The sequence below is a fragment of the Brachionichthys hirsutus genome, chromosome 1 (assembly GCF_040956055.1).
Source record: "Brachionichthys hirsutus isolate HB-005 chromosome 1, CSIRO-AGI_Bhir_v1, whole genome shotgun sequence".
Taxonomy (NCBI): Eukaryota; Metazoa; Chordata; class Actinopteri; order Lophiiformes; family Brachionichthyidae; genus Brachionichthys; species Brachionichthys hirsutus.
Window position 1 is genome coordinate 15,893,087 of NC_090897.1, and position 26,350 is coordinate 15,919,436.

The 26,350-nt window shown below is 48.4% G+C and overlaps 1 protein-coding gene across 1 annotated transcript; it reads right to left on the bottom strand.

The window, feature by feature from the left end:
- Positions 1 to 6,510: 6,510 nt before the first annotated feature.
- On the bottom strand, positions 6,511 to 11,533 carry zgc:153993 (uncharacterized protein LOC767645 homolog). Its single transcript, XM_068740064.1, has 6 exons — positions 11,393 to 11,533; positions 10,300 to 10,351; positions 8,548 to 8,709; positions 6,945 to 7,077; positions 6,688 to 6,792; positions 6,511 to 6,609 (listed from the first exon to the last, which is right to left on the bottom strand). The coding sequence occupies exons 1-6, from the start codon at positions 11,463 to 11,465 to the stop codon at positions 6,511 to 6,513; spliced, it is 624 nt and encodes a 207-aa protein (XP_068596165.1). The 5' UTR covers positions 11,466 to 11,533.
- Positions 11,534 to 26,350: the final 14,817 nt, after the last annotated feature.

The following is a 26,350-nucleotide window of genomic DNA, read 5'->3' on the forward strand; positions in this document are numbered from 1 at the left end:
GACGGCAGCTTTGGGACAGCGGGTCCATCGACGTGTCCTGGTCAAGAAGACGCCAGAGTAACGTGTTCTGAACCTACACAAAGAAGGATGTGTTTGGCATTGTGGTCAGCTGAGAGCCCAAAGGAGGTGCCAGCACCAGGTAACACACCGTACCTGAACCCAGAACCATCTACAAGCAGCAAGCCCAGGTCCCAGAACGTCTGGTGCACGGCCTCGGGACGGGGACGAGGACGTGGACGAGGACAAGGACAAGGAGCAGGGCTTCGCTGGGCGGTGCCGGGGACCAGGACGCTGTTAAAATGACCTGCAGCCGGACCGGAGGTCAAACACGGGACTACCGATCCATACCGCGGAAGATACAGTCGAGTGTAGTCTCACTATTTATTGAGTTATTTAAATGTCCAGCAGTTCCACAGCAAGAATTATAAGCACATCTGCATTTTACTGTTTGTGTCATTTGATGTTAAATGTAAAGCAGCTGCTGTTTAATGTGGTGCTGGCATAAATACTTCTGTTTTTAAAGCAGTGCATCCGGAAAGTATTCACAGCGCTTCACTTTTTCCACATTTTGTTATGTTGCAGCCTCATACCAAAATTGATTAAATTCATTTTATTCCTCAAAATTCTACACACAACACCCCACAATGACAACGTGAAAAAAGTTGTCTTGAAATTTTTGCAAATTAATTAAAAATAAAAAACTAGGAAATCTCATGTACATAAGTATTCACAGCCTTTGCCATGAAGCTCAAAATTGAGCTCAGGCGCATCCTGTTTCCACTGATCATCCTTGAGATGTTTCTGCAGCTTAATTGGAGTCCACCTGTGGTAAATTCCTTTGATTGGACATGATTTGGAGAGGCACACACCTCTCTATATAAGTCCCACAGTTGACAGTGCATGTCAGAGCACAAACCAAGCATGAAGTCAAAGGAATTGTCTGTAGACCTCCGAGACAGGATTGTCTCGAGGCACAACTCTGTGGACGGTTACAGAAACATTTCTGCTGCTCTGAAGGTCCCAATGAGCACAGTGGCCTCCATCATCCGTAAGTGGAAGAAGTTCGGGACCACCAGGACTCTTCCTAGAGCTGGCCGGCCATCTAAACTGAGTAATCGGGGGAGAAGGGCCTTAGTCAGGGAGGTGACCAAGAACCCAATGATCACTCTGTCAGAGCTCCAGAGTTCCTCTGTGGAGAGAGGAGAACCTTCCAGAAGGACAACCATCTCTGCAGCAATCCACCAATCAGGCCTGTATGGTAGAGTGGCCAGACGAAAGACACTCCTTAGTAAAAGGCGCATAGCAGCCCGCCTGGAGTTTGCCAAAAGGCACCTGAAGGACTCTCAGACCATGAGAAACAAAATGCTCTGGTCTGATGAGACAAATATTGAACTATTTGGTGTGAATGCCAGGCGTCACGTTTGGAGGAAACCAGGCACCGCTCATCACCAGGCCAATAGCATCCTACAGTGAAGCATGGTGGGGGCAGCATCATGCTGTGGGGATGTTTTTCAGCGGCAGGAACCGGGAGACTAGTCAGGATAGAGGGAAAGATGAATGCAGCAAAGTACAGAGACATCCTGGATGAAAACATGCTCCAGAGCGCTCTTGACCTCAGACTGGGGCGACGGCTTATCCTTCAGCAGGACAACGACCCTAAGCACACAGCCAAGATATCAAAGGAGTGGCTTCAGGACGGCTCTGTGAATGTCCTTGAGGGGCCCGGCCAGAGCCCAGACCTGAATCCGATTGAACATCTCTGGAGAGATCTGAAAATGGCTGTGCACCGACGCTCCCCATCCAACCTGATGGAGCTTGAGAGGTGCTGCAAAGAGGAATGGGTGAAACTGCCCAAAGATAGGTGTGCCAAGCTTGTGGCATCATATTCAAAAAGACTTGGGGCTGTAATTGCTGCCAAAGGTGCATCAACAAAGTACTGAGCAAAGGCTGTGAATACTTATGTACATGAGATTTCCTAGTTTTTTATTTTTCATTAATTTGCAAAAATGTCAAAACCTTTTTCACGTTTTCATTATGGGGTGTTGTGTGTATAATTTTGAGGGAAAAAATGAATTTAATCCATTTTGGTATGAGGCTGCAACATGAAATGTGGAGAAAGTGAAGCGCTGTGAATACTTTCCGGATGCACTGTAAATGTATTAAAGTCATCTGTTAAAGAAAACAACTTCATATTCACTCGCTGCATCTTCAAAGTATTCTGATTCCGGTGACTCTTTACAGTATGATCTTTTTTCTAGTGACTTGTCCAGGGTGTAGGTCCAAGAGGTCCACCCCTTTCCCAATGGCAGCAGGGATGGGTCCCCCCACCCCATGGTCCGTCTCTTTAGGGCAGGGGTGGGCAATCATTTTTTCCATGGGGCCACATGAGAAACAGAAAATATTCTGGAGGGCCGGGCCAAAAGGCTGAACTCAATTCTGCATAATATTAATTGTATTTCTATATAAAAAAGCAGTAAATAGCATTGTTTTGACAAGCTTGTAAGAGTATATGTTATAATTAAGCAACGAAAAATTGAGGTAACTTTACAAAAAATGTATTTATTCAATTGAATTTCTCAAAACAATAGTAAAATAAATGTTTTACCATTTGTGACTCATATTAGTGAACCTTTTCAGTCACATTGATGCTAAACCATATTTTGAGTTTCATATACTGTTGGAAAGTTGTGTGAATGTTCTTAGCATCCTAAAGACATTACATATACATCATAGTGAACTGTCACTGAATGCAGTTTTAGGCCATGCATGAAGTAAAATTAGAAAATATTTTTATTTTGTAATTTCCAATTAACCTTACACGGGCCGGTCAACCAAAGGGCCGTATGTGGCCCTGGGGCCGTGCAATGCCCAGGTCTGCTTTAGTGGATGGAGGGTCATTCATTTGGCAACATCTGTGATGATTATCTTAAATGTAATGGACCTTTGCTATGGTGAGTTTCTATCACCATAGTAACTCTGGAACTCCAGTGGCAGGGTTAGGGGGATGTGGGATGGGCTAAAGCCGCTAAACTATAACCTGACTATAACCCACTGGCTCCCAACCATCTGGTTTATGACCACTAACAGCACAGGCACCACTTACCGAGGCCCATGGTTGGTTTACCAGCATTCAGCGGTTCTCCTGAGGACGTTGGACTCTAAATGTCTCACTTGACTTCAGTCTGAAAAACTGTGGGAGGCCTGAAGCGGTCAAACTCAAAGGCTTCACAAGCGCAAGGTGCAACATGTTTGAGCTTAACATCAATCGAACAAGCTGCACTGTGCTCTATTCCAGTAAAACCGCTCCATCTAAAGACAAGCGGACAGAATATCTCAGCGATGTCTGGCCGGTCCTTCATGGCCTCCATGCAGGTTCTGATTGGACAGTTTGTCTGTTTGTTAGCGGGAATACAGGAATGAGCTGCTGGGAGGAGGTCTGCGCTCTCTGAGTGGTGTTCAAGTTTGAAGTATCACAATGAAGACAGCATGTACTGCATTTTATAGTATGAAGCATGAAATGAACTAAACATTGTATATTTATATTTGCGGTCTTACATCTTGACAAGCCATGAGTGAAAGATGCAAAATATTCATCCAGTCAATGACGAGTAGTAAAACGCACTTTTAATTCAGTCACAGAAATTGTGTACAACCAATTTTCTACCAATAAAACCGAATTTAGAAAACACCACAGAACAGCAGATAAACAGTGTGACATCCCTTTGAAAGTGCAAGGCCTATTTGGCAGCAAAAATACTAGTCGCCTGAGCAGTAAGGCGTCTCCTGTGTCTCCAGCTGCTGAGCAGCGCCTCAGCGTGAAGGTAGCACGAAGAGAAAAGCCCTTTATTCCCATTCACAATGCAACAAATACAAAAACCAGAGATGGACTACAAGCTCTTCTTTCACTCAGAATAAGAGAGAAGCCGACCAACATGTTGAAGACGACAGTGACATGAGTTGACTTTCGGACATCTGCCCCCTTGCCTTCGGAGATCTGCCCCTTTGCCATCGGACATCTGCCCCCTTGCCTTTGCTTCCCATCTGATGTCGTGGGGACGTCTATCTTATGAGTCGGCAAATCAAAGATCTTTGCCTGTTAGAGGTAACGGAATCCCCTTCCAAAACTTGCTGGTGCTCGTACAGAACCAAGAACCGGCTTGTTCGCTGCTTTGATGAGCCAACGTCCAGTTCAACCATGTTCCAATGGCTAGTGGCCTGGCTAACAATGACCCGGCTAACAAACTGACCCGGCTAACAAAGTGGCCTGGCTAACAATGACCCGGCTAACAAACTGACCCGGCTAACAAAGTGGCCTGGCTAACAATGACCCGGCTAACAAACTGACCCGGCTAACAAAGTGGCCTGGCTAACAATGACCCGGTTAACAACCTGACCCGGCTAACAAACTGGCCCGGGTAACACTGACTTGACTAAACTTTGGGCGTTGATTGTGTGGTAGGAAAACTCATTCCTGACTGTCAAAGGCTTTGGATGTTAAAGTTCTACTTATTGTGAAATAACAACTTTATAATCTTCAAAATGTAGAAACGAAACTCTGGTCCAACGATTCAAAGTCCTAAAATCTACCAGAGAAAAAAAAAATCTGTGCATTTTCTTTCCCTGTAGAAAAAAACGAATGCTAAAGACTTAACACTGTAGATAAAGTCGCCCCCCCCCCCCCCAACCTTCAAGTAGCAGTTGGTCTGGAGAAGACGTACAGCACAGGACGTTCTATTACTAATATACGTCCCACTCATCAACTTAGAACGTCCACACGGGTCACGTGTGGCAGACGAACATCTGGCCGACACAATTATCTCACATCTGTTAAATGCATCTTTGAAATCTCTATTTTGTTGCACATGGTTTGTATTCTTGTGTTTGGAATCGCTCTTGTGCCAAACAGGTAGCGGAAAAATCCATTTCACAGCCCATTCCTAATATTCCTTGTGAGGACGGTCTCTGGAAGGCGAGGCGCGCCGACGCGACGCGCAGCCACGGTCACATCGCTACGTGCTAGAAAAGGTCCGATACACCAAATGCACGGCTGCTTTTGGTTCAGCTCTGGATTGTGGCTCATCCTTCAGGTGATGGAATAATCCTAATCTCTCGCCAAACACAGTTCAGACCAAAGATTTGGGACAAATCCAAACCACTGAGACGGCAGTGGGAGCACTGGGAGGGAGCACTGGTCGGGCCCTGATGATGCACAAAAAACCGCAGGCTAACGTTCCCAGCGTGAACATGCTGCGCCGCTGCTTCTGTGGCGTTCCGGCAGAAGGGACACGCTGCCATCTACTGCTGCTGCTGGAATGGCGGGACGGGACGGGACGGGACGGGACGGGACGGGACGGGACGGGACGGGGCTAGCTGGCTGTGCAGGACATGCTCGTTTCTTCTCAGCCCCATTTTGGCTGCTACCACAGGAAGGATATTTGCAAATCTTTTGTTCTCAGGAGGTTGCTTGTTGACAAGTTGGGGAAAGCCCTGGTCCGTCTTAGGGATGTCCCGATCAGGTCGACTTGAACCAATAGCGAGTTCCGATCCGATACTTCTATAATACATAAAACTAATTGAAGACGAGTGATGGATGGCCCTTATTTTTATATTATCATCTTATTTCAACATTTAACTCTTAAACAGAGCACATATGTGTCGTAGCTTAAACATTCAAGTAATAAATAAAATACTTTGTTCATTTTGGACTTGGACTAGAGCAACAGGAAATATTAAATACAAATATTTAGAATAAAGGGCTCAATCGGCAGGTTTTTGTCCTCCACCTCAGAATACTTCCACAGCAGAGACACTGCTAGCGTCAAGCTGCTAACGTGTTTAGCCAGCATTCAACCAATAGCGTCACAGGAAGTGATGTCACGCCGCAAGCGTTCCCATCTCTGTTGGAGTAGAGAGGTCTCACTCTGTTCCACAGCGTAACTCCAGATCTGATAACAAGTAATGACAATAACGATCCTTATATATCCGAGTCCTGATCGGGAGCGAACGCCAGATTCCGGATCGGGATCGGATCGGGAATTCCCTCGTCTGTTCTCGTTTTGTTCTGTTCTTTTTAGATGACGGCTGTGAAATCGAATTCAAACTTGTGTTGTCCTAAATCTTTGGTCTGAACACTGTGCAGGGAAACTAGGGAAACCAAAGGGTTAAACTGAGCGGTTGTCTTGGTAACTGACGGGGGCCTGGCGGCGGCTTGTTGTGCTCTATCTACCTATTTCTGATTCAGAACTAATCCTAATCTTAGGAAGACACAACGCCTGGGAACCGTCCGGCTGGACCTGAGACCCGTTTTGACCGAACTGCTGCAGCTATAATTTTGTGGAGTCCCTTTTCGCTGTGCGGGACGATGGACACGCAGCAGAAGTGGCTGTAAATGCATTTTTCAGAAACCTGCAGGCTGGCGTCGTGTCCCTGGACTCGACGTCCCCTGGCTGATGAGACGAGATTCCTGAGCGCAGACTGCATCTGTCCAGGGGGTGGACCGGCAGTCAGCGATCAGCGTGTCCTCCTGTAGTAAACAAACGTAGCCACCAAAAGCACTGATGCTGCTATGGTCACTGTCCTCCACCGTGAGAAGCCTCTGATCGCCCCGCCCTGGAAGACCCAGAAACAGAGCTTTGTCCCTGCTTGGTCCACATGGTCACAGATCTTTGTGGACAGCGCGTCACTCACCCAGCCCCCCTGCTGTACGAGCCAGGGGTAGAGCATCTCTCTGATCACCTGGAGGACCCAGCTGATGACTGTCCTGATGTTCTCCAGATGGTTCGTGGTCAGAGCCTTCAAAGTAAAGCCAACACAGCTGGCGTGATGCCACCGACTCCAACTGGATATTTAACAGGATTACGTTTCGTGGGCCGCCGCCTCAGGCTGGCCCAAGAGGATTGCGGTCCTGCTGGAGGACGCTGCACTTTGGCATGTTTCGGCGTTACCTTGTAGATGAGTCTGTAGGCCAGATGGAAGAGCGCCACCACCCGCCCCCAGTTGATGCCATCAGCAAAGATGTTCTTGACCACCTTCATGAAGATGTCTTGAGCACAGTTAGCCTGAACCTGGCTGATTAGCCTGAGAGGGAGAAAAGCAACGATTCAGATGGAACACAGCTTTGATTTGGTTTATAGGGGTGTAACGGTTCACTGAAACGGCAGTGTAACGGTCCACTAAAACGCCGGTGTAACGGTCCACTAAAACGCCGGTGTAACGGTCCACTAAAACGCCGGTGCAACGGTTCACTAAAACGGTGGTGTAACGGTTCACTGAAACGTCGGTGTAACGGTTCACTGAAACGTCGGTGTAACGGTTCACTGAAACGGCAGTGTAACGGTCCACTAAAACGCCGGTGTAACGGTCCACTAAAACGCCGGTGTAACGGTCCACTAAAACGCCGGTGCAACGGTTCACTAAAACGGTGGTGTAACGGTTCACTGAAACGTCGGTGTAACGGTTCACTGAAACGTCGGTGTAACGGTTCACTGAAACGGCGGTGTAACGGTCCACTAAAACGCCGGTGTAACGGTCCACTAAAACGCCGGTGCAACGGTTCACTAAAACGGTGGTGTAACGGTTCACTGAAACGTCGGTGTAACGGTTCACTGAAACGGCGGTGTAACGGTTCACTAAAACAGCGGTTCGGCTAATTTGGGGTACAAAAAAGGCAAAAAAAAATACTTTAACTGCTTTTATTTAAAAAAATACAAACAATAGTATTTGTATAAATAAATAAAAGCGACCCATTTGGGTGATATTTAAAATAAATTAGACTGACTTTTTAAAACTATTGTACTGTAACAATTTAAAATCTTAATAAAATAATAAATTAGCACGTTAAATTTGTAAAGTGTGAACACTGAGCAACAACAACCTGACTGACAAATGAAACTACTACTACTACTAACTACTACTATTACTACTACTACTACCACTGACTACTACTACTACTACTAACCATTCAAGCTTAACGTTTTTGGCTAGAAAGATGAACTTCTCAATATTTCCTGTCGATACTGTGGATTTCTCCACCTGCCTTAGTGGAGAAACACCCGCTGAGTGGTTGCATCGTTCACTCATTACCCACGGGAACACAGAACTGAACAGGGAGTCTAGAGCTTCCAATCGGAAGCAGCTTCCAGTCCAGCTGCTACCCAGATCATCTATCAATCGCCCACTTCCTTCTTGTCTCACTGGTGAATAAGACCCAGAGAAACTTCACGACTTTATTGGGCAGCAACTGTTAGTGGTAGTAAACCTCGACCTCTAGCCCCGCCAGGGAACAGGGCTAGAGGGTGAGCCAGGAGAAGATACATGGACGTAGTGAGGGAGGACATGAGAGTGGCTGGTGGATGATGCAAAGGACAGGGTGAAGTGGAGAACATTGGGTTGCTGTGGCGACCCCTCACCAGACCAGCGGAAAGTTCAGGTATCGTAGTTAGCGTGCAGTAGTTGTTGCCGTGCAGTAGTTGTTAGCATGTAGCAGTTGTTAGCATGTAGCAGTCAGCATGTGTCAGTGCTAACGTTTGTCGATGACGCACAGCTCACCGTTGGAGCTCAGCATTCCTGTTCAGATCGTCTGCGATCTTCAGGAGATGTGAGACCACCTCGCGGATTTGTGGATCCTGCTGTTCACTCGGTGTCCCTCCCAGGTCCTCGGAGGAGACATGTCGACTGGGCTCCTCTGCATTAATGCGTTCAATAACATACCTGAGACACAGAGAGAGAGAGAGGGAGAGAGAGAGAGGGAGAGAGAGAGGGAGCAGCTCTTACATAATAATCAGAATTCATTGATGATTGATGCGTCTCCAGCAGCTTTAATGTCTCTGCTGTCTCTGTCTTTTTGGTAGCAGGGTGTCGTCTAGCGCTGGGACGAAGCACGGCCCCATCAGCTGCTGCTGAGGACCGAACTGCGGTCGCTGCCCTGGTTTTAATAGCATTTTAGAAGCGCATTGTAACTTTGCTGAACAAAGTTCAGCAGTCTGAAACATTCCTGCCAATAAAGCAGGTGGATGTCACTTTGTCAGGGAGGAGGGGAAACCAGCCAGGTGAGTTGCAGCAACATTCCCACGAGGCCCCGCCCTCAGAGGTTACTGGAGGCGGCCGCCGGGCCTTCGCTGCCGAACCTGCTGTTCAGCCTGAGAAAGCGTGGCTGGCGTTCAGCCGTGTTCTCCACCGGGACGCCAGCAGACGGCGCCACAGCATTAAAAGGAGCCGGTTTAAAGCCAGAGTGGAGGTCCAGGTCCATGCTCAGGCCCGGGTCCGTGTCCATGCTCAGGCCCGGGTCCGTGTCCATGCTCAGGCCCAGGTCCAGGTCCGGGTCCGGGTCCAGGTCTGCACCTCCTCGTTAGGAGCAGGAAAAGGTGCAGGGAAGCAACACCAGCAGGAGGTGGAGCTACCGGAAGCACTTGAGGGGCGTCTCTTTATTAGCTGGAATATGACAACGAGTACCTGGTACTAGACCATGTGACACAATGCAGACCACTGATTGGTCAATCCATCGGAAACATTAACCACGCGATGTTCTAGATCACAGGTGTCAAACTCAAAATGCTGCGTCTGTCACATGTGATCGTTGATTTTATAGTAATAGTAGTAATTTTGTTTTCTTAAGATGATAAATTAAAAGGATTAATGTTATAACTTGAAGAGAACTCAGAGAGCACAGACCTCCCCCAAGTAGCTCGTTCCCCTCCTAACTGGATCTACACCGTCCACACGGTGATCTAGAATCTAGATCATCAAAAGGTTCTAGATTGTTCTTGGTATCTTGATACACCAATCATGAAAAGTCAAAGTGAATCAGAGTTGATTTTTAACTGATTCTTGAATCCATAAATGGGTTTGGTGGTGAGATAGAGACCCCCCCCCCTACATGACTGTGCCACATTCCATAAACATCGATCAATAATAACCGAGATAGTGAGAAACACATTTTGAAGCTCCATTGACTGCAATGCTAACAAAAGATTCAAAGTGATCCAGAATCTTCTGGATCGTCACCAAAATGTAATCATCTGTTCCTGGTAACATTCCCAACATTTCCTGAAAAGTTCATCAAGATCCTTCAAGGACGTTTTGAGTTATCTTGCTAACAGGCGGAAAGACAGACAGAACCTCGCCTCAGCAGAGGTAAATACAGCAATAAGCTAACCGTACATCTTTTATTATGTAGTAATAAGCACCGTACATCTTTTATTATGTAGTAATAAGCTAACCGTACATCTTTTATTATGTAGTAATAAGCACCGTACATCTTTTATTATGTAGTAATAAGCACGTCATCCATCACGCACTCACCCCCGGAGGATCACCACTCCCTGCTCCAGGATGGGGTCATCGATAACGTCTGCTGCAACGACAAGAGGACGGCTTACATCACACAGGGAGCTTAGAGAAAACGTCTCCCACCGGACTGTCCTGGGGGGGGGGGGGGGGGGGGCTGCGTGTTTAGAGCACGTGTAGAACATGCTCCATCACGGAGTGGGAGGGGCTACATCCCACAGCGTCCAGGCTTTCTATTCAGCTGCAGAATCGATGTGATGTCGTTGAAGCAACCTTTGGACGCTCATTTATATTATCACTACGCTAAAACAACCTATCGGGTCTCTCCTCTGGGCGGCACGGTGGCGTAGTGGTTAGCGCCGTGGCCTTTGTCCGTAGCGTGTGCTGGCGACGCGTTCGGGGTGTAGCAGGCAGCGATATGCTCTCCGTTTCATTACCGTGTTTTTCATCCACCGCAGTGACGTCACCGGACAGCGCGCACCTGCAGCCATTTTCTTTCTTAATGACGTCATCTTGACGTGGTTAACAACAAATCTATTCATTTGAACACCGGCCGGAGAGACGGAAGGGTCGACAGCAGAACACGCCGGGATCCGCGGCGAGGCGACGAATAAACGGCTCGGTGCCGACGTCTGGGACGAGACGTGCTCCTCTCACCGGGCGGGCTCACCTGGCGGGGCTCACCTGGCGGGGCTCACCGGGCGGGGCTCACCGGGCGGGGCTCACCTGGCGGGGCTCACCTGGCGGGCTCACCGGGCGGGGCTCACCGGGCGGTGCTCACCGGGCGGTCTCACCGGGCGGGGCTCACCGGGCGGGCTCACCTGGCGGGCTCACCGGGTGGGGCTCACCTGGCGGACTCACCGGGCGGGGCTCACCGGGCGGACTCACCTGTGGCCGGAGGCTCGGCTGTGAGTTCGTCGGTTAACGACCGTCTGGCGTTACGCGCAAGTCAAACTCTGACAACGACTTCTCGGTGCCGGGACGCACACGACGCGCGGCTCGGCACCGACCGGCCGGGCCGCGGACAGAGAGCAGAACCGTGAGTTCGGTTCGGCTCGCAGACAAAGGCCGCTGAGCCGCCGCGTCGACCTGACGGAGCGTCTCGTACCTTCCCCGCCCGCGGCGCCCTGCGGCTCCGGCTCCGGCTCCGGCTCCGGCTCGTCTCTCGGGTTGTCCGCCATGGCTTCAGACGTTCCAGCAGCTCCGCGCGATGGATGAGGCGTCCTAACGCCGACCTAAGCGAGGACAGTCCACTTCATGCCGGGACAACTTTCTGTATTCCATACAAGAAGCAGGAAGTGAGTGGGAACGTGGCGCCCAGCGCCCCCTGCTGGCCCGACGCTGCGGGTGCGTCCAGAAGACGTGGATTCCTTCAGTGTTGTGATGCATGGACGTAGAGACTAGAGAGGGAGGACGATGCAAAGGACAGGGTTAGAGGACGACCCAGGAGAAGACACATGGACGTCGAGAGGGAGGACGATGCAAAGGACAGGGTGCAGTGGAGGAGGTTGGGTTGCTGTGGCGACCCCCCAGGGGACAAGAAGAAAGTCCAGTAGTGTCCAGTAGACCTTCCTGATGCGGGTCCAACAGCAGGACGGGCTCCTGCAGCGAAGACGTTTGGAATGAAGGAGAAGAAGAAGAAGAAAGGCTTTATTTGTCATTACATGTTCACACTTTTTACACCCGAGTACACCGGGCCCCTCAAACAACCACATCAGGACCCTAGCATGCGGAGAGGGAGTAGGGCCATGATCTGCGCAGTTGGGGGGGACGGTGCCTTGCTCAAGAGCACCTCGGCAGTGCTCTGGAGGTAGACTGGCCCCTCTCCAGCCACCAAACTTCTCCGCTTCCCAACCCACAGAGCCACTGCTGCCGTTGCTGAGGAGCCCTGACGCGTCGGCGGCCATGTTAGGTGGGTGGAGCTACATGAAGAGAGCTGCTCTGTCCGCCGCTCATCGCTGATGGACCGATGAAGAAAACATCACAAGGGATCGAACTCTGTCCACGGGATGGCAGCAATCGCACCGGCACACTCGTGGGGGACGTCCGTCCATCTGACCATGTGTCCACTTGGCCTCACGATGGTTATGGGCTGGTCCCCTGTGCTCGTGGCTCTGGACCGAAGACAACGTCCATTATCTGACGACCACATCACGTGTCCCTCTGCTGTCTGCGGAAGGACTGACGCCACCCCAGTGTCCACTGGTCACGAGGCTGGACTCTCGAGACACCCCACTGCTGCCGGTCATTTGTCTCCGGATTGTGCAGAGCAGGAGACAGGCTCAGCTGCTGCCCCCACCCCTGGGATTCTATATTCTAACCCTCCACTGGGTGGCAGCGGTGATCCACGAGGAACCTCTGGGGGCCAAACGTTGACCCGAGTCCTCATGGGTTCTGGGTCCACCTCCATGCTGAGGCTCCCGGTGGTTTATCCCACTGGGAGCAGCATCCGTGGGCTGCATGGACGCTTGGTGCCGGTGGGGAGGACATAAATTCAGAAGGACTCTAATGCTTTGTGTCCGGAAACGACTGTCTTGAATAGCTGGGTGGTGAGTAAGAGCCTGAGCAGCAGCGTAATGGAGCGTTTCTATTATTCCTCGTCTCACCACCCCCAGCCAATTAAAACCTGCCTGTCAGGTTTCTGGCCAGCCACATCCCACTCCATGCTGAGAATGAAGCCGTGCCACGGTGTTAGTTTACGAGTGCCTCGGAGGCACGGTGACGTGCACGACCCTGCAAAGACACACCGAGCTGCAAACAAAGACACACCGAGCCGTCCTCGTTAGGTGACGTGAGAAACCGTTTCCTTCGTCTTGCTAAGCTAAAAGCATTGTGAAGGCCCGACCCCACAATGCTGACCCCCCCCAGACAAAATCCTTGCACAACAATAAAATTGCTGCTTTCACATATTTGGGACTTGATGTGTGTTTAGAACTGTTTTTTTTATTTTAAGTGTTAAACCCTTGTTACTCTGGACATTTCTGTCCATTTCAGAAATGCAACGCTCCCTAACAGACAGTCCTCGTCCTCACGGGAGTTGATTTTTGATGAGGCGCCATCATTCTGGGGGAAATTTCCCAGAATATTCATTTTAAAATGCTCATAATCCATGTTTAAACTGTCCATGACCCTTCGGAAAGTGTCCAACAAAACGTCACAGAGGGGTGATTTTAGGCAGGGGGGGTAATTTTCTGTCATTTCTGCAGCTTCTCACTAGACACACAGAGGATTGAGATTCCTTCTCTTTCGGACCCGAGGTGCAACAACGGGCATTTAAGATACAATAGAAAAGATGACTCAGAAAATAGACTAAAGTATAAGCAGTGAAGATAAATAGAACAGCATAATTTAAGACACAAAACATTTATTCAAATGCAGTAGTGTCATTGTAGCTTATAAATATATATGTAATATAGAGTAACAAATGGTAGAGCGGTTAGCAGGCGCTAACGTAGCATTCTCCCTTAAAGCCGGTCCGAAGGCCGTGCAGAGTCCGCATTACTGCAGACGCTGCACCGATGTCTATCGCTTTCTGTCTCCCGCTCCACAAAGCGTCTCTTTCAAAGTGTTTTACACACACTAAAACATTTTTGCCCATTTTTGCCGGAACATTTCCACCAGGAAAAATGCCGTGTAGCGTGCACGGGTGGACACGGGGACGCACATCTTGTGCACGTTTGCCCCGCTTGGCATCGGAAGGGGCGCGATTTCTTCCAGACGTGTTTCGGGAGGTGATTACAGACGTACCCAAACTACGAAGGACTGACTGGATGGTTTATTTAGCTGTTTGGGGTTGATAAGGACCCAGAATCACCATCATAGTGTAGAAACATGGGAAAAGTGAGTTTTTCATAATATGGGACCTTTAAACTGGAGCAGCATGTCTCCACCAAGGCTGCAAAAAGAACTTTGACCTGGACTCAAGCGACAACTAAATATTTCTCATTGCAAAATGTAACTGGAATCCTTGAGAACTTTTTCAGATGATCTGGTAAAAACGCCAGACAGCCATGTCCTCCTTAGTAGAGGTCCAAATGAAGACACGTCGGTATTCTTATCTCTTCGTGTCCCTGCTTAAGTGCCATAAAACAGTTCCATCCGGGTCTCTATTGCACATACTAAGAGTAATACTGCATGTACTCGTTTGAGTACTTTGGATGGTTGTGTGATAGACAGAGCCAAACACAGTTGGAATATTAACAAATAATCGACTATATTTCCCCGTGTGGGATCCAGTTCAGATCTTGTCGTGCTTTCACAGCTGACAAGAACAGCCAAGTGTGATTCTCACACACACACACACATGCAATGATAGGACATGTTGTGTCTTATCGCCTCATTATCTTCATTTGACTGTGAGAAAATGTCCCAAATTTCTCTGTTGGCAGTGGAGAAGTCCAAACTAATAGCCTGCTTTAATTTCAGCCTTGTCACAGCAGGAAGTGAGTGTGTGTGTGCGTGTGTGTGTGTGTGTGTGTGTGTGTGTGGGTGTGTGCATGTGTGTGTGTGTGTGTGAGACAGAGAAAGTTCAGTGTGTGTTTAGATGAGTGGGGGGACAACAGGAAATGAGAGTATGGTGCATGGGAAACAGTTAATGGAGTTATTTTTGCCGGGGTTGCTGGTGTGAGGGGGGGCTACTTGGCCCAGGCCCCGTTCAAAGGCCAGATCCGCCTCTGTTTCCTGAGGAGGTGTCAGGTTTGTGACGCTGTAACAGAGAGAAAGTCAGAGCCCAGCACCAAAGATTCAACACCAATAACAAGAAACGAGACGAGAACTCTTTCTTCCAGCAAGGGAGAATGGAAGCTGCGTCCTCGATTCTCAGAGACCCCCCCCCCCCCCCACACCCCTGGTTTTATTTGCAGATAAGAATGTGCACATGCGTGAATCACCCAGACATGAAGACTCCAACCTTGAGCAGATCGCTGTTCCTCACAATACAAGAGTGATCAATTATTCAGTCTAGTCAGCGTATAACAGATGATTGTCACCCACTTTGTGATTATATTGAGTAAATGATTACAAGAACCACGACATAACTAATGCTGATTGGTGAATTAATGATACACACATGCACAGATTTATCTAACAATTCCCCCTTTTATCATTCAAGATTCAAGATTCAAGATACTTTATTATCATTATGCAAACGTAATAAAATCATGTGGAGGCCCACAGCTTAAGGCACTCATCAGAACATAACGAAAAAACAAAATCTCTCTTAAAGCAACAATATATATACACACAGAGAGAATGAGAATCATTCATGAACACATAAACATAAACATCCTGTGATCTCACTTCAAATCATTTCTGTGGCACGACCATCCTCATGTATCCATGCGGGACGGACCAGGTTCACCGAGATCCGTAACTGGGATAACAAATAGGCAGTGATTTGTTTGAATGAAAAGGAAAACATGATCACACATGATCATTTGAATGCTTGATCTCTACCAATGAAGGAAACTTGACTGAGGGTATCTAGTCCATCCTGTCTGCTGGGGTGTGCTGGGGCAGCAGACTGAGGGTATCTAGTCCATCCTGTTTGCTGGGGTGTGCTGGGGCAGCAGACTGAGGGTCTCTAGTCCATCCTGTTTGCTGTGGTGTGCTGGGGCAGCAGACTGAGGGTATCTAGTCCATCCTGTTTGCTGGGGTGTGCTGGGGCAGCAGACTGAGGGTATCTAGTCCATCCTGTTTGCTGTGGTGTGCTGGGGCAGCAGACTGAGGGTATCTAGTCCATCCTGTTTGCTGGGGTGTGCTGGGGCAGCAGACTGAGGGTATCTAGTCCATCCTGTTTGCTGTGGTGTGCTGGGGCAGCAGACTGAGGGTATCTAGTCCATCCTGTCTGCTGGGGTGTGCTGGGGCAGCAGACTGAGGGTATCTAGTCCATCCTGTTTGCTGGGGTGTGCTGGGGCAGCAGACTGAGGGTATCTAGTCCATCCTGTTTGCTGTGGTGTGCTGGGGCAGCAGACTGAGGGTATCTAGTCCATCCTGTTTGCTGGGGTGTGCTGGGGCAGCAGACTGAGGGTATCTAGTCCATCCTGTTTGCTGTGGTGTGCTGGGGCAGCAGACTGAGGGTATCTAGTCCATCCTGTCTGCTGGGGTGTGCTGGGGCAGCAGACTGAGGGTATCTAGTCCATCCTGTCTGCTGGGGTGTGCTGGGGCAGCAGACTGAGGGTATCTAGTCCATCCTGTCTGCTGGGGTGTGCTGGGGCAGCAGACTGAGGGTATCTAGTCCATCCTGTCTGCTGGGGTGTGCTGGGGCAGCAGACTGAGGGTATCTAGTCCATCCTGTTTGCTGTGGTGTGCTGGGGCAGCAGACTGAGGGTATCTAGTCCATCCTGCTTGCTGGGGTGTGCTGGGGCAGCAGACTGAGGGTATCTAGTCCATCCTGTTTGCTGGGGTGTGCTGGGGCACTAGACTGAGGGTATCTAGTCCATCCTGTTTGCTGGGGTGTGCTGGGGCAGCAGACTGAGGGTATCTAGTCCATCCTGTCTGCTGGGGTGTGCTGGGGCAGCAGACTGAGGGTATCTAGTCCATCCTGTCTGCTGGGGTGTGCTGGGGCAACAGACTGAGGGTCTCATCCGTAAGGCAGGTGGCGTTGTGGGGGTGAAGCTGGACTCCTTAGAGACGGTGATGGAGAGACATTGAAGGTCTCTTCTTTCTGTGGCAATTAAAATATACAATTCATCATTGTAACCTTCTATTGCTCTTTAAATTGTTAATAATATACTTATATTTCTATTATTGCACGATGTGCAAACTGTTCTGTTCCTATTTCTGAGTTTTGTAGCGTGCAGCAATGTTGCTGGAGGGGTCCTGATTCTGATTCTGATTCTGATTCTGATTCACACTGAAGGGAAACATGTCAAGCAGAACTAGACTTATAGTCAGTCAGAACAATGCAGAGGAACTACTCTGCTGCACAATCTGCGTTCCTCTTTCAGCTTTAGCTTAGCCTTTAGCCCAGTTCTACATAACGTACAGCGCTAAAGAGGAAACGGCTCTGACAGCAGCTCATGCGTGTCACATCTCTTCTGCTTCGCTACAGCAGAAACACAGACCAGGCATGAAAAGAAGTTCTTGTTCATGAAAAGAGGCTTCATTTGTTGTGGTTTTGAACAGAAACACAGATGAGTTTGATGATCGTGTTCATTTCCCCGTCACTACAGATATCATGTCATGTCTCATCAGGATTGTCCTCTCCCGGAGGGTTGGTGGTTCCATCCCGGTTAGTATATATTTATTAGATAGAATGTTAGAGTACAAGTACAGTCACACAGTAGAATGTATTACAGTACAAGTACAGTCAAACATCCTGCCTAAGAGGAGCATTTCAAAAAAGCCCTTGCGGTCTTGTTTCCGTTGAAAGTCCTTCGTACATAAATCATCGATATTCAACAATACAAATTTTACTATACAAATAAAAATAAAACCAATATTCAATAACTCAATTAATGCAAAGTAACATTAGGAAAATAAAATTATTTTACACCACCGATGCAAACTAACAATAAATTTTAAATAAATTACACCACTGATGCAAAATGACAACGAATGACAATAAATTACATAAATTACAATAAATTACATTAATTACAAAGACACTTAATATGTGCAACGTTGGTTGGACAAAAAAGGGGGTGGAGGGGGGGTTGATCCGGAGAGAGTCGTGATGACTATCTCCATTTCTGCCCCCCTAAAAGGTGTAAGTCACGCTGCTAACTGCAAAGGACTCAACCATGAGCGGAGGTTCACAACCCAGAATCAAACCACTGAAGTTTCCTGTTCATATTTAAATTTTACTTTCCATAGTCTCAAATTCCACTTTTCCTCAGGGGTCTTTGTGATGGCATTGACTTTATTCATCAATCGATCGGTGAGCAAGAAAACAAAGAATCAACTGGACTTGTTCATCCAAGAGGCCTCTTCTGTTCTGAGAGACTGGTCGAGGGTCCAGGAACTTATGCTCTTGCTCAAGCAGAAAACAAAGACGTGCGTGAAACCACCAAGGCCATCAGACTCCCCAGGAGTACTAGTATTCCGGACTTGGCTTTACTCCTACCAGTTTCTAAATTTACGTCCAATCCATTTCAGAAGATGTTGAAGCATCAAAAGCTGCAGCTCTGTTTGATCGAGACACGCTGATCTCATGTTCAGGTGTTTCACACCTGATGATCACCTCAATAATAAATATTAAAACGCTCATAGCATAAAGACACTTCCAAAGTGTTTGCACACCTCAGGTCCAGACCAAACGTTGCTCTGTGGTGAGAAGCTGTGAGGGAGGATGAGGAATGTACAGCTTCAGTCTCCGAGAGGGAAAGTCTGCCCACAGCTCTCCGTACATTTATTACATGACCTTTGGCAAGTGGATATTAATGACAAAAGTGAAACCGTCTACCTGGGTTCTTGTGAAGATGTCAGCAGTGCATCCTCGCCTCCGACGTTCTGAGAGCAGCCACGAGCGCTTTGATTGTGTTGATGTTGTGTAGCACTACATGTTGTTTGCTGTGCACCACTGAGCAAGTTGTGCGTGTCCTCACCATTGTCCAGACTCCCCAGACGTGTGTGTGTGTGTCGGTGGTATTGCAGTCACTCGTGTGCAGCGTGAACAGGAGGCTGGCGGGTTTTCATAAATATTCAATATAAATATATATCTCGCAGGGTTTCATGACCGTGTATTCTATGTTGTTGTTGTTATGTTATGGGGGCGGCTGTGGCTCAGTTGCTAGAGGGGTAGCAACTGAGCCCAGTAGCGTGTGAATGGGTGAATGTGAATGGGTGAATGTGAGGCTAAACTGTCAAGCTCTGTGGCACCATGAAGGTGGAAAAGTGTTATATAAGTTCAGTCCATTTGTTATGTTTGCTGGGCGTGGCGAGGGCTGCAACCCTTTGATGTCATCAACCCAGAATGCATTGCACAGGACTGGGTGCTGGGCCTGTTTCTGAACGCTAACCTGTGCCGGTCCAATGTGCTGGATGTCACACCGGCTCCTCCAAGCGCTCGGCAGGGCTTGCTCATGTGTTCAGATCCACCTTTCTTATATTCTTACATTCGTGCTGGATGCTGACCAGGGGAGGAGACTGTGGATCCAAGGTAGCAGAATGTGTTCAGCTGGGAAGACGAAGAGAAGAAATGCTGGCGATTGCTACGCGTGAGAATGGCTGCTGGCAAGGCTTCCCGTTCAGCGAGCCCGTTAGCGCTGGAAGCTCCACAAAGCCTGCATCACCAACAAGCATCTCAGCCAAACGGTTCATGTCACCTCCAAAACCCACAAGGAGCGTTTCTAAAAAGCCCTTGCGGTCTTGTTTCCGTTGAAAGTCCTTCGTACATAAATCATTAACATTTAACAATACCAATAAAATAAAAATAAATTACTCAATTGATGCAAAATAACAATAAAATAAATATAAATTACACCACAGGTACAAAATAACAATAAATTAAAATTAAAAAGACACATAATATGTACAACGTAGGTGGACAAAAAAGGAGAGTGTAATCAGGTTGTTGTTTGAGCTCCCTCTAGTGTTGTGGCTGTGGGTGTCACTAAATCTGTGGAGGTGTTTAGTCAGTTATGCAGGGATTGAGGGGACTGAGGGCAGAGCTGCATTGACTATTTTAAAAGCCAATCCCATTTTGAGTTGTTTAACCCTGTCTTCTACCCTGAGCCATTTTAGGCTAGCAAAATGTTTAGGAAGAAGGTGGGTCATGGGCCCCAGATTGAGGAGTAGCCGAATCAGTTTGTTTTGGGAGGTTTGGAGCCTGGTTTTCAGGGACACTTTGATGTTTGAATACCAGGAGGTGCTAGCATAGTCAAAAAGGGGCTGAACGAGGGCTCCAGCAAGAGTCCGGAGAGAACTTTTGCTGACAAAAGTAGACATTCTGTCCCAAAAATCACGTTCTTTGATTGACTTTTTTGATCACCTTAGTTGCCATACTATCACCAGGCACCTTGTCCTCTCCCAAAATCAGGAGTGCTGAGTCATCAGCAAACAGGAACTATTTGCAGTTACAGGCAGCATTCATGTCGTTAATGTATAGGAGGAACAGTAGAATGCTTCCTTGAGGAACCCCACAGCTCACCGGGAGGGACGAGGACAAGGTTCCGTTTATGTCTACCACTTGTTCTCGTCCCTCAAGGTACGATTTCATCCAGTTTACAAATGGAAGAGGATTGGAGTTAAAATTTTCATTCAAATAAATTTAATTCAAAATAATCTTCACTGATCAAATCAGCAGTCGGAGAGCACAGACCTCCCCCAAGCAGCTCGTTCCCCTCCTAACTGGATCTACACCATCCACATGGTGATCTGGATCAGCACCAAAAGGTTCTAGATTGTTCTTGGTATCTTTATACACCAACCATGAAAAGTCAAAGTGAATCAGTATTTTTAACTGATTCTTGAATCCATAAATGGGTTTTAATGTTAACGTTTAATATTTTTTCCTGACTTCATTCTGGCTCAAAACCAGAAGATATGTTTCATGATGGTTCATACCGGACCCCTTTATGAATGGGATTCACCTTTCAGGGGGGCAGAAACGGAGATAGTCATCACGACTCTCTCCGGATCAATCCCCCCCCCCCTTTTTTTTTTCATCCACCTACGTTGTACATATTATGTGTCTTTGTAATTTATTGTTATTTTGCATCTGTGGAGTAATTTATTTTTACTTTTTTGCTATTGTTAAATGTCGATGATTTATGTACTAAGGACTTTCAACGGAAACAAGATCGCAAGGGCTTTTTAGAAATGCTCCTCTTCGACAGGATATTTGACTCTACTTGTACTGTAATACATGCTACTGTGTGACTGTACTTGGTGGGATGCCGGGCCGGCCCGCTGTACCCGTGGCGCTGCGCTGGCCTTGTTTTCGTCGGCTGTGTTGGTGAAGGTCGCTCCCAGGCCCTGGGCTGGTTCTTCTGCGTGTGGCTCTGGTGGGCCCCCGGGGGTTGTTTTCAGGTTGCTGAGGCTGCTTGGGGTGATCTGGGGGCTCACCTTGCCATTGTTGGGCCCGGGATGGCTGCCCCTTTCTTATGTGGAGGTTTCATGCATGCCATCAACCACTCCAGCACCTATCAAAACTCGATTTGAGAGTTAACTCCGCCCACAGATCTCTGAGTTAGTGGAGGTTGCTGGGTCAGTGTTTGGGGCTCTCACTCTGCTCTCCCTCTTTTTCCTCAGATCTCCTGAGAACTTGGTGATCCAGACTTTCCTCTAGAGGCTGATGTGAACCTGGTGTATTGGGACAACTCTTGGTGATGATTGGATGGAAGGGACAGAATTAAGGAGCACAAATAAATCCATTGCACTCTCTTCTCAGAACACTGTGTATTTGTCACTTTTTGTTTGTCCATGTTGTGTGTTCACTGCGGTGTGCACAGGTAGCAGGTAACAAAACTAATAAAACATGAATAGGCTAGTCTGCCAAGAGGGCAGGTGACGGTCACAATCACTATAAGAATAAAAAGCATAGAACTCTAACAGAGACTGACGTTGTGTACGCTGTCACTGTGGAGCACGAATGCAGACGAGTTATACAAAGAAAAAGAAAAGAAAAAGCCTCCATTATAAGTAATTGGGAAAATCCAGATGTCTTTGTATCCAGACGAGTATCCGGATCGCTCTCAGAATTTAATGGGATCTAAGTTAGACCAAGACCCATCTTCAGATTTTTATCATCAAGATCCATCCAGCAGTTCTCTGAAATCCTGCTAACAGACAGACAAACAAACAGATGTTGTCAAAAACATAATAAGGCTGTCCTACAAACATGCTGTGACCCTTCTGACTCTCAGCGATGGCCGCCCTGTCTGCCGACGGTCACCTGTAAATTCTGGGTGGCATGTAAGACGACACCCAAGCAACGAGTGTGTCTGTACGACAGAAGCATGCGATGCGGATCTTACTGTGTGTTCACCTGCAGTGCCAGAAAGGAATGCATGTCATTCAGCAGTGTCCCACCAGTGTTTACATTGACATACACATGGGGAATACTTTGATAGTACCACGCCCAGATTTCCACAGTGTGAAGATGAAGGCAGAGCAAACAGGATACAAAAGGTAGCCAAGCTCTGGCATGATGGCGTTTGACTTCAATTACTCTCAGGGTTTGTTGAGAAATTCACTCTTTATAAAATGACTGACCGAGACTGAGCAAAAATCCTGAGGCGTTCCCAGGCCAGCCGAGAGACATCGTCTCTCCAGCGTGTCCTGGGTCGTCCCCGTGTTGTCCTCCCGGAGGGACGTGCCCTGAACACCTCATCAGAATCAGAATCAGAAGTGGTTTATTGCCATTGTCAGTGAGGGTTCACAGACTAGGAACGTTTCTCGGTGAAGTCGTGCTACATCTAACATTAATGACAAAATACAAAGACCATACAAGTACAGACACATCAGCAGCAGCCGGAGTGGTTACACAGATGTGTACTAGCAGCAGTAAACCAGCGTCATCACGCAGTGCAAATGGAACAGTGCAAGTTGTATTCAGGAGTCCGGGACAGAATTATTAAGTGTTCATTAGTCTTATGGCTGAGGGAAAGAAGCTGTTCTTGTGGCGGGAGGTTCTGGTCCGGATGGACCGTAGCCTCCTGCCTGAGGGGAGAGGGTCAAAGAGTCCGTGTCCAGGGTGAGAAGGGACTTAATGTGATCCGACCTGCACGCCTCCGAGTCCTGGAGACATACAGGTCCTGGAGAGATGGCAGCTTGCAGACGATCACCTTCTCCGCAGCACGTACAATGCGCTGCACTCTGTGTCTGTCCCTGGTGGTGGCGCCAGCGTACCACACGGTGATGGAGGAGGTGAGGACGGACTCCACGATCAAGGTGTAGAACTGCACCAACATCTGGGTTGGCAGCTTGAGTTTCCTCAGCTGCCGCAGGAAGTACATCCTCTGCTGAACCTTCTTGATGAGGGAGCTGATGGTCGGCTCCCATTTGAGGTCCTGGGTGATGTTGGTGCCCAGGAAGTGGAAAGAGTCCACGATGGAGATGGGGGTAGGGGAGACTGTGAGGGCGAGGGGGGACAGTGGGGCTGTGACTTTCCTGAAGTCAACAATCATCTCCACTGTTTCCTGGCTGTTCAGCTCCAGGTTGTTGCTGCTACACCAGGACAGCAGCCGGTCCACCTCCCTCCTATAGGCCAACTCATCACCGTCCGAGATGAGCCCGATGAGCGTGGTGTTGTCCGCAAACTTAATCAGTTTGACGGACTGATGGCTGGAGGTGCAGCAGTTGGTGTACAGGGAGAAGAGACAGGGGGAAAGTACACAGCCCTGGGGGGATCCGGTGCTAATAGTCAGGGTGTCCGAGACCGTAGACCCCAGCCGCACATGCTCCCTCCGCTCCGTCAGGAAGTCGGTGATCCACCAGCAGAGGGAGTCGAGCACGTCGAGCTGGAGCAGCTTGTCCTGGAGCAGTCCCGGGAGGATGGTGTTGAAATCTGAGCTGAAGTCCACAAACAGGATCCTGGCGTAGGTTCCTGGGGAGTCCAGATGCTGCAGGATGAAGTGGAGGGCCAGATTGACTGTGTCGTCTACTGACCTGTTGGCTCAGTAGACAAACTGCAGCGGGTCCAGGAGGGGGGCGGTGAGGGTCTTCAGGTGGTGGAGAACCAGGCGCTCAAAAGACTTCATGACTACAGATGTCAGCGCTATCGGTCTGTAGTCATTAAGTCCTGTGATCCTTGGCTTCTTGGGGACAGGAACAATGGTGGAGGACTTGAAGCAGGCTGGCACATGACAGGACTCCAGGGAGGTGTTAAAGATGTCTGTGAAGACAGGAGTCAGCTCACTGGCACAATGTTTCAGGCTGGAGGGGGAAACATTGTCCGGCCCCGCAGCTTTACGGGGGTTCAGCTTTGTGAACTGTCTGTGCACATCCTGCTCCTGGATGCAGAGGACAGTGGGGGGGGGGGGGAGAGTCTATGGTTTTGGATGCCTCACGGCAATGTCCGTGAGGCATCCAAAATAGATCCCTCAACTTTGTTTTTGTTTACTTCAGAAGTACTTCCTGGTGATGTGTGGGGTACCTGGTGATGTGTGGGGTACCTGGTGAAGTGTGGGGTACCTGGTGATGTATGGGGTTCCTGGTGATGTGTGGGGTATCTGGTGATGTGGGGGTACCTGGTGATGTGTGGGGTATCTGGTGATGTGTGGGGTACCTGGTGAAGTGTGGGGTACCTGGTGATGTGTGGGGTATCTGGTGATGTGGGGGGAAAAGTAAATCGTAACCATGTCGTTATATTTACCGGATTCAAAAATCAGTTAAAAATACTGATTCACTTTGACTTTTCATGGTGTTTAAAGATACCAAGAACAATCTAGAACCTTTTGGTGCTGATCCAGATCACCATGTGGACGGTGTAGACTTTTTTGTCCACCTACGTTGTACATATTATGTGTCTTTTTAATTTATTGTTATTTTGCATCTGTGGAGAAATTTATTTTAATTTTTATTGGTATTAAATGTCGATGATTTATGTACGAAGGACTTTCAACGGAAACAAGACCGCAAGGGCTTTTTTGAAACGCTCCTCTTAGACAGGATGTTTGACTGTATTTGTACTGTAATACATGCTACTGTTTGACTGTACTTGTTCTCTAACATTCTATCTAATAAATATATTCATCATCATCATCTGGTGACTGAATTGATTTCAGATTTTACTGGATAGAATTTTATGAAAAAGCCTCCATTATAAGTAATTGGGAAAATCCAGATGTCTTTGTATGCAGACGAGTATCTGGATCGCTCTCAGAATTTAATGGGATCTAAGTTAGACCAAGACCCATCTTCAGATTTTTATCATCAAGATCCATCCAGCAGTTCTCTGAAATCCTGCTAACAGACAGACAAACAAACAGATGTTGTCAAAAACATAATAAGGCTGTTCTACAAACATGCTGTGACCCTTCTGACTCTCAGCGATGGCCGCCCTGTCTGCCGACGGTCACCTGTAAATTCTGGGTGGCATGTAAGACGACACCCAAGCAACGAGTGTGTCTGTACGACAGAAGCATGCGATGCGGATCTTACTGTGTGTTCACCTGCAGTGCCAGAAAGGAATGCATGTCATTCAGCAGTGTCCCACTAGTGTTTACATTGACAGACACATGGGGAATACTTTGATAGTACCACGCCCAGATTTCCACAGTGTGAAGATGAAGGCAGAGCAAACAGGATACAAAAGGTAGCCAAGCTCTGGCATGATGGCGTTTGACTTCAATTACTCTCAGGGTTTGTTGAGAAATTCACTCTTTATAAACTGACTGACCGAGACTGAGCAAAAATCCTGAGGCGTTCCCAGGCCAGCCGAGAGACATCGTCTCTCCAGCGTGTCCTGGGTCGTCCCCGTGTTGTCCTCCCGGTGGGACGTGCCCTGAACACCTCATCAGAATCAGAATCAGAATCAGAAGTGGTTTATTGCCATTGTCAGTGAGGGTTCACAGACTAGGAACGTTTCTCGGTGAAGTCGTGCTACATCTAACATTAATGACAAAATACAAAGACCATACAAGTACAGACACATCAGCAGCAGCCGGAGTGGTTACACAGATGTGTAATAGCAGCAGTAAACCAGCGTCATCACGCAGTGCAAATGGAACAGTGCAAGTTGTATTCAGGAGTTCGGGACAGAATTATTAAGTGTTCATGAGTCTTACGGCTGAGGGAAAGAAGCTGTTCTTGTGGCGGGAGGTTCTGGTCCGGATGGACCGTAGCCTCCTGCCCGAGGGGAGAGGGTCAAAGAGTCCGTGTCCAGGGTGAGAAGGGTCGGCTGCGATCCGACCTGCACGCCTCCGAGTCCTGGAGACATACAGGTCCTGGAGCGATGGCAGCTTGCAGACGATCACCTTCTCCGCAGCACGTACAATGCGCTGCAGTCTGTGTCTGTCCCTGGTGGTGGCGCCAGCGTACCACACGGTGATGGAGGAGGTGAGGACGGACTCCACGATCGAGGTGTAGAACTGCACCAACATCTGGGTTGGCAGCTTGAGTTTCCTCAGCTGCCGCAGGAAGTACATCCTCTGCTGAACCTTCTTGATGAGGGAGCTGATGG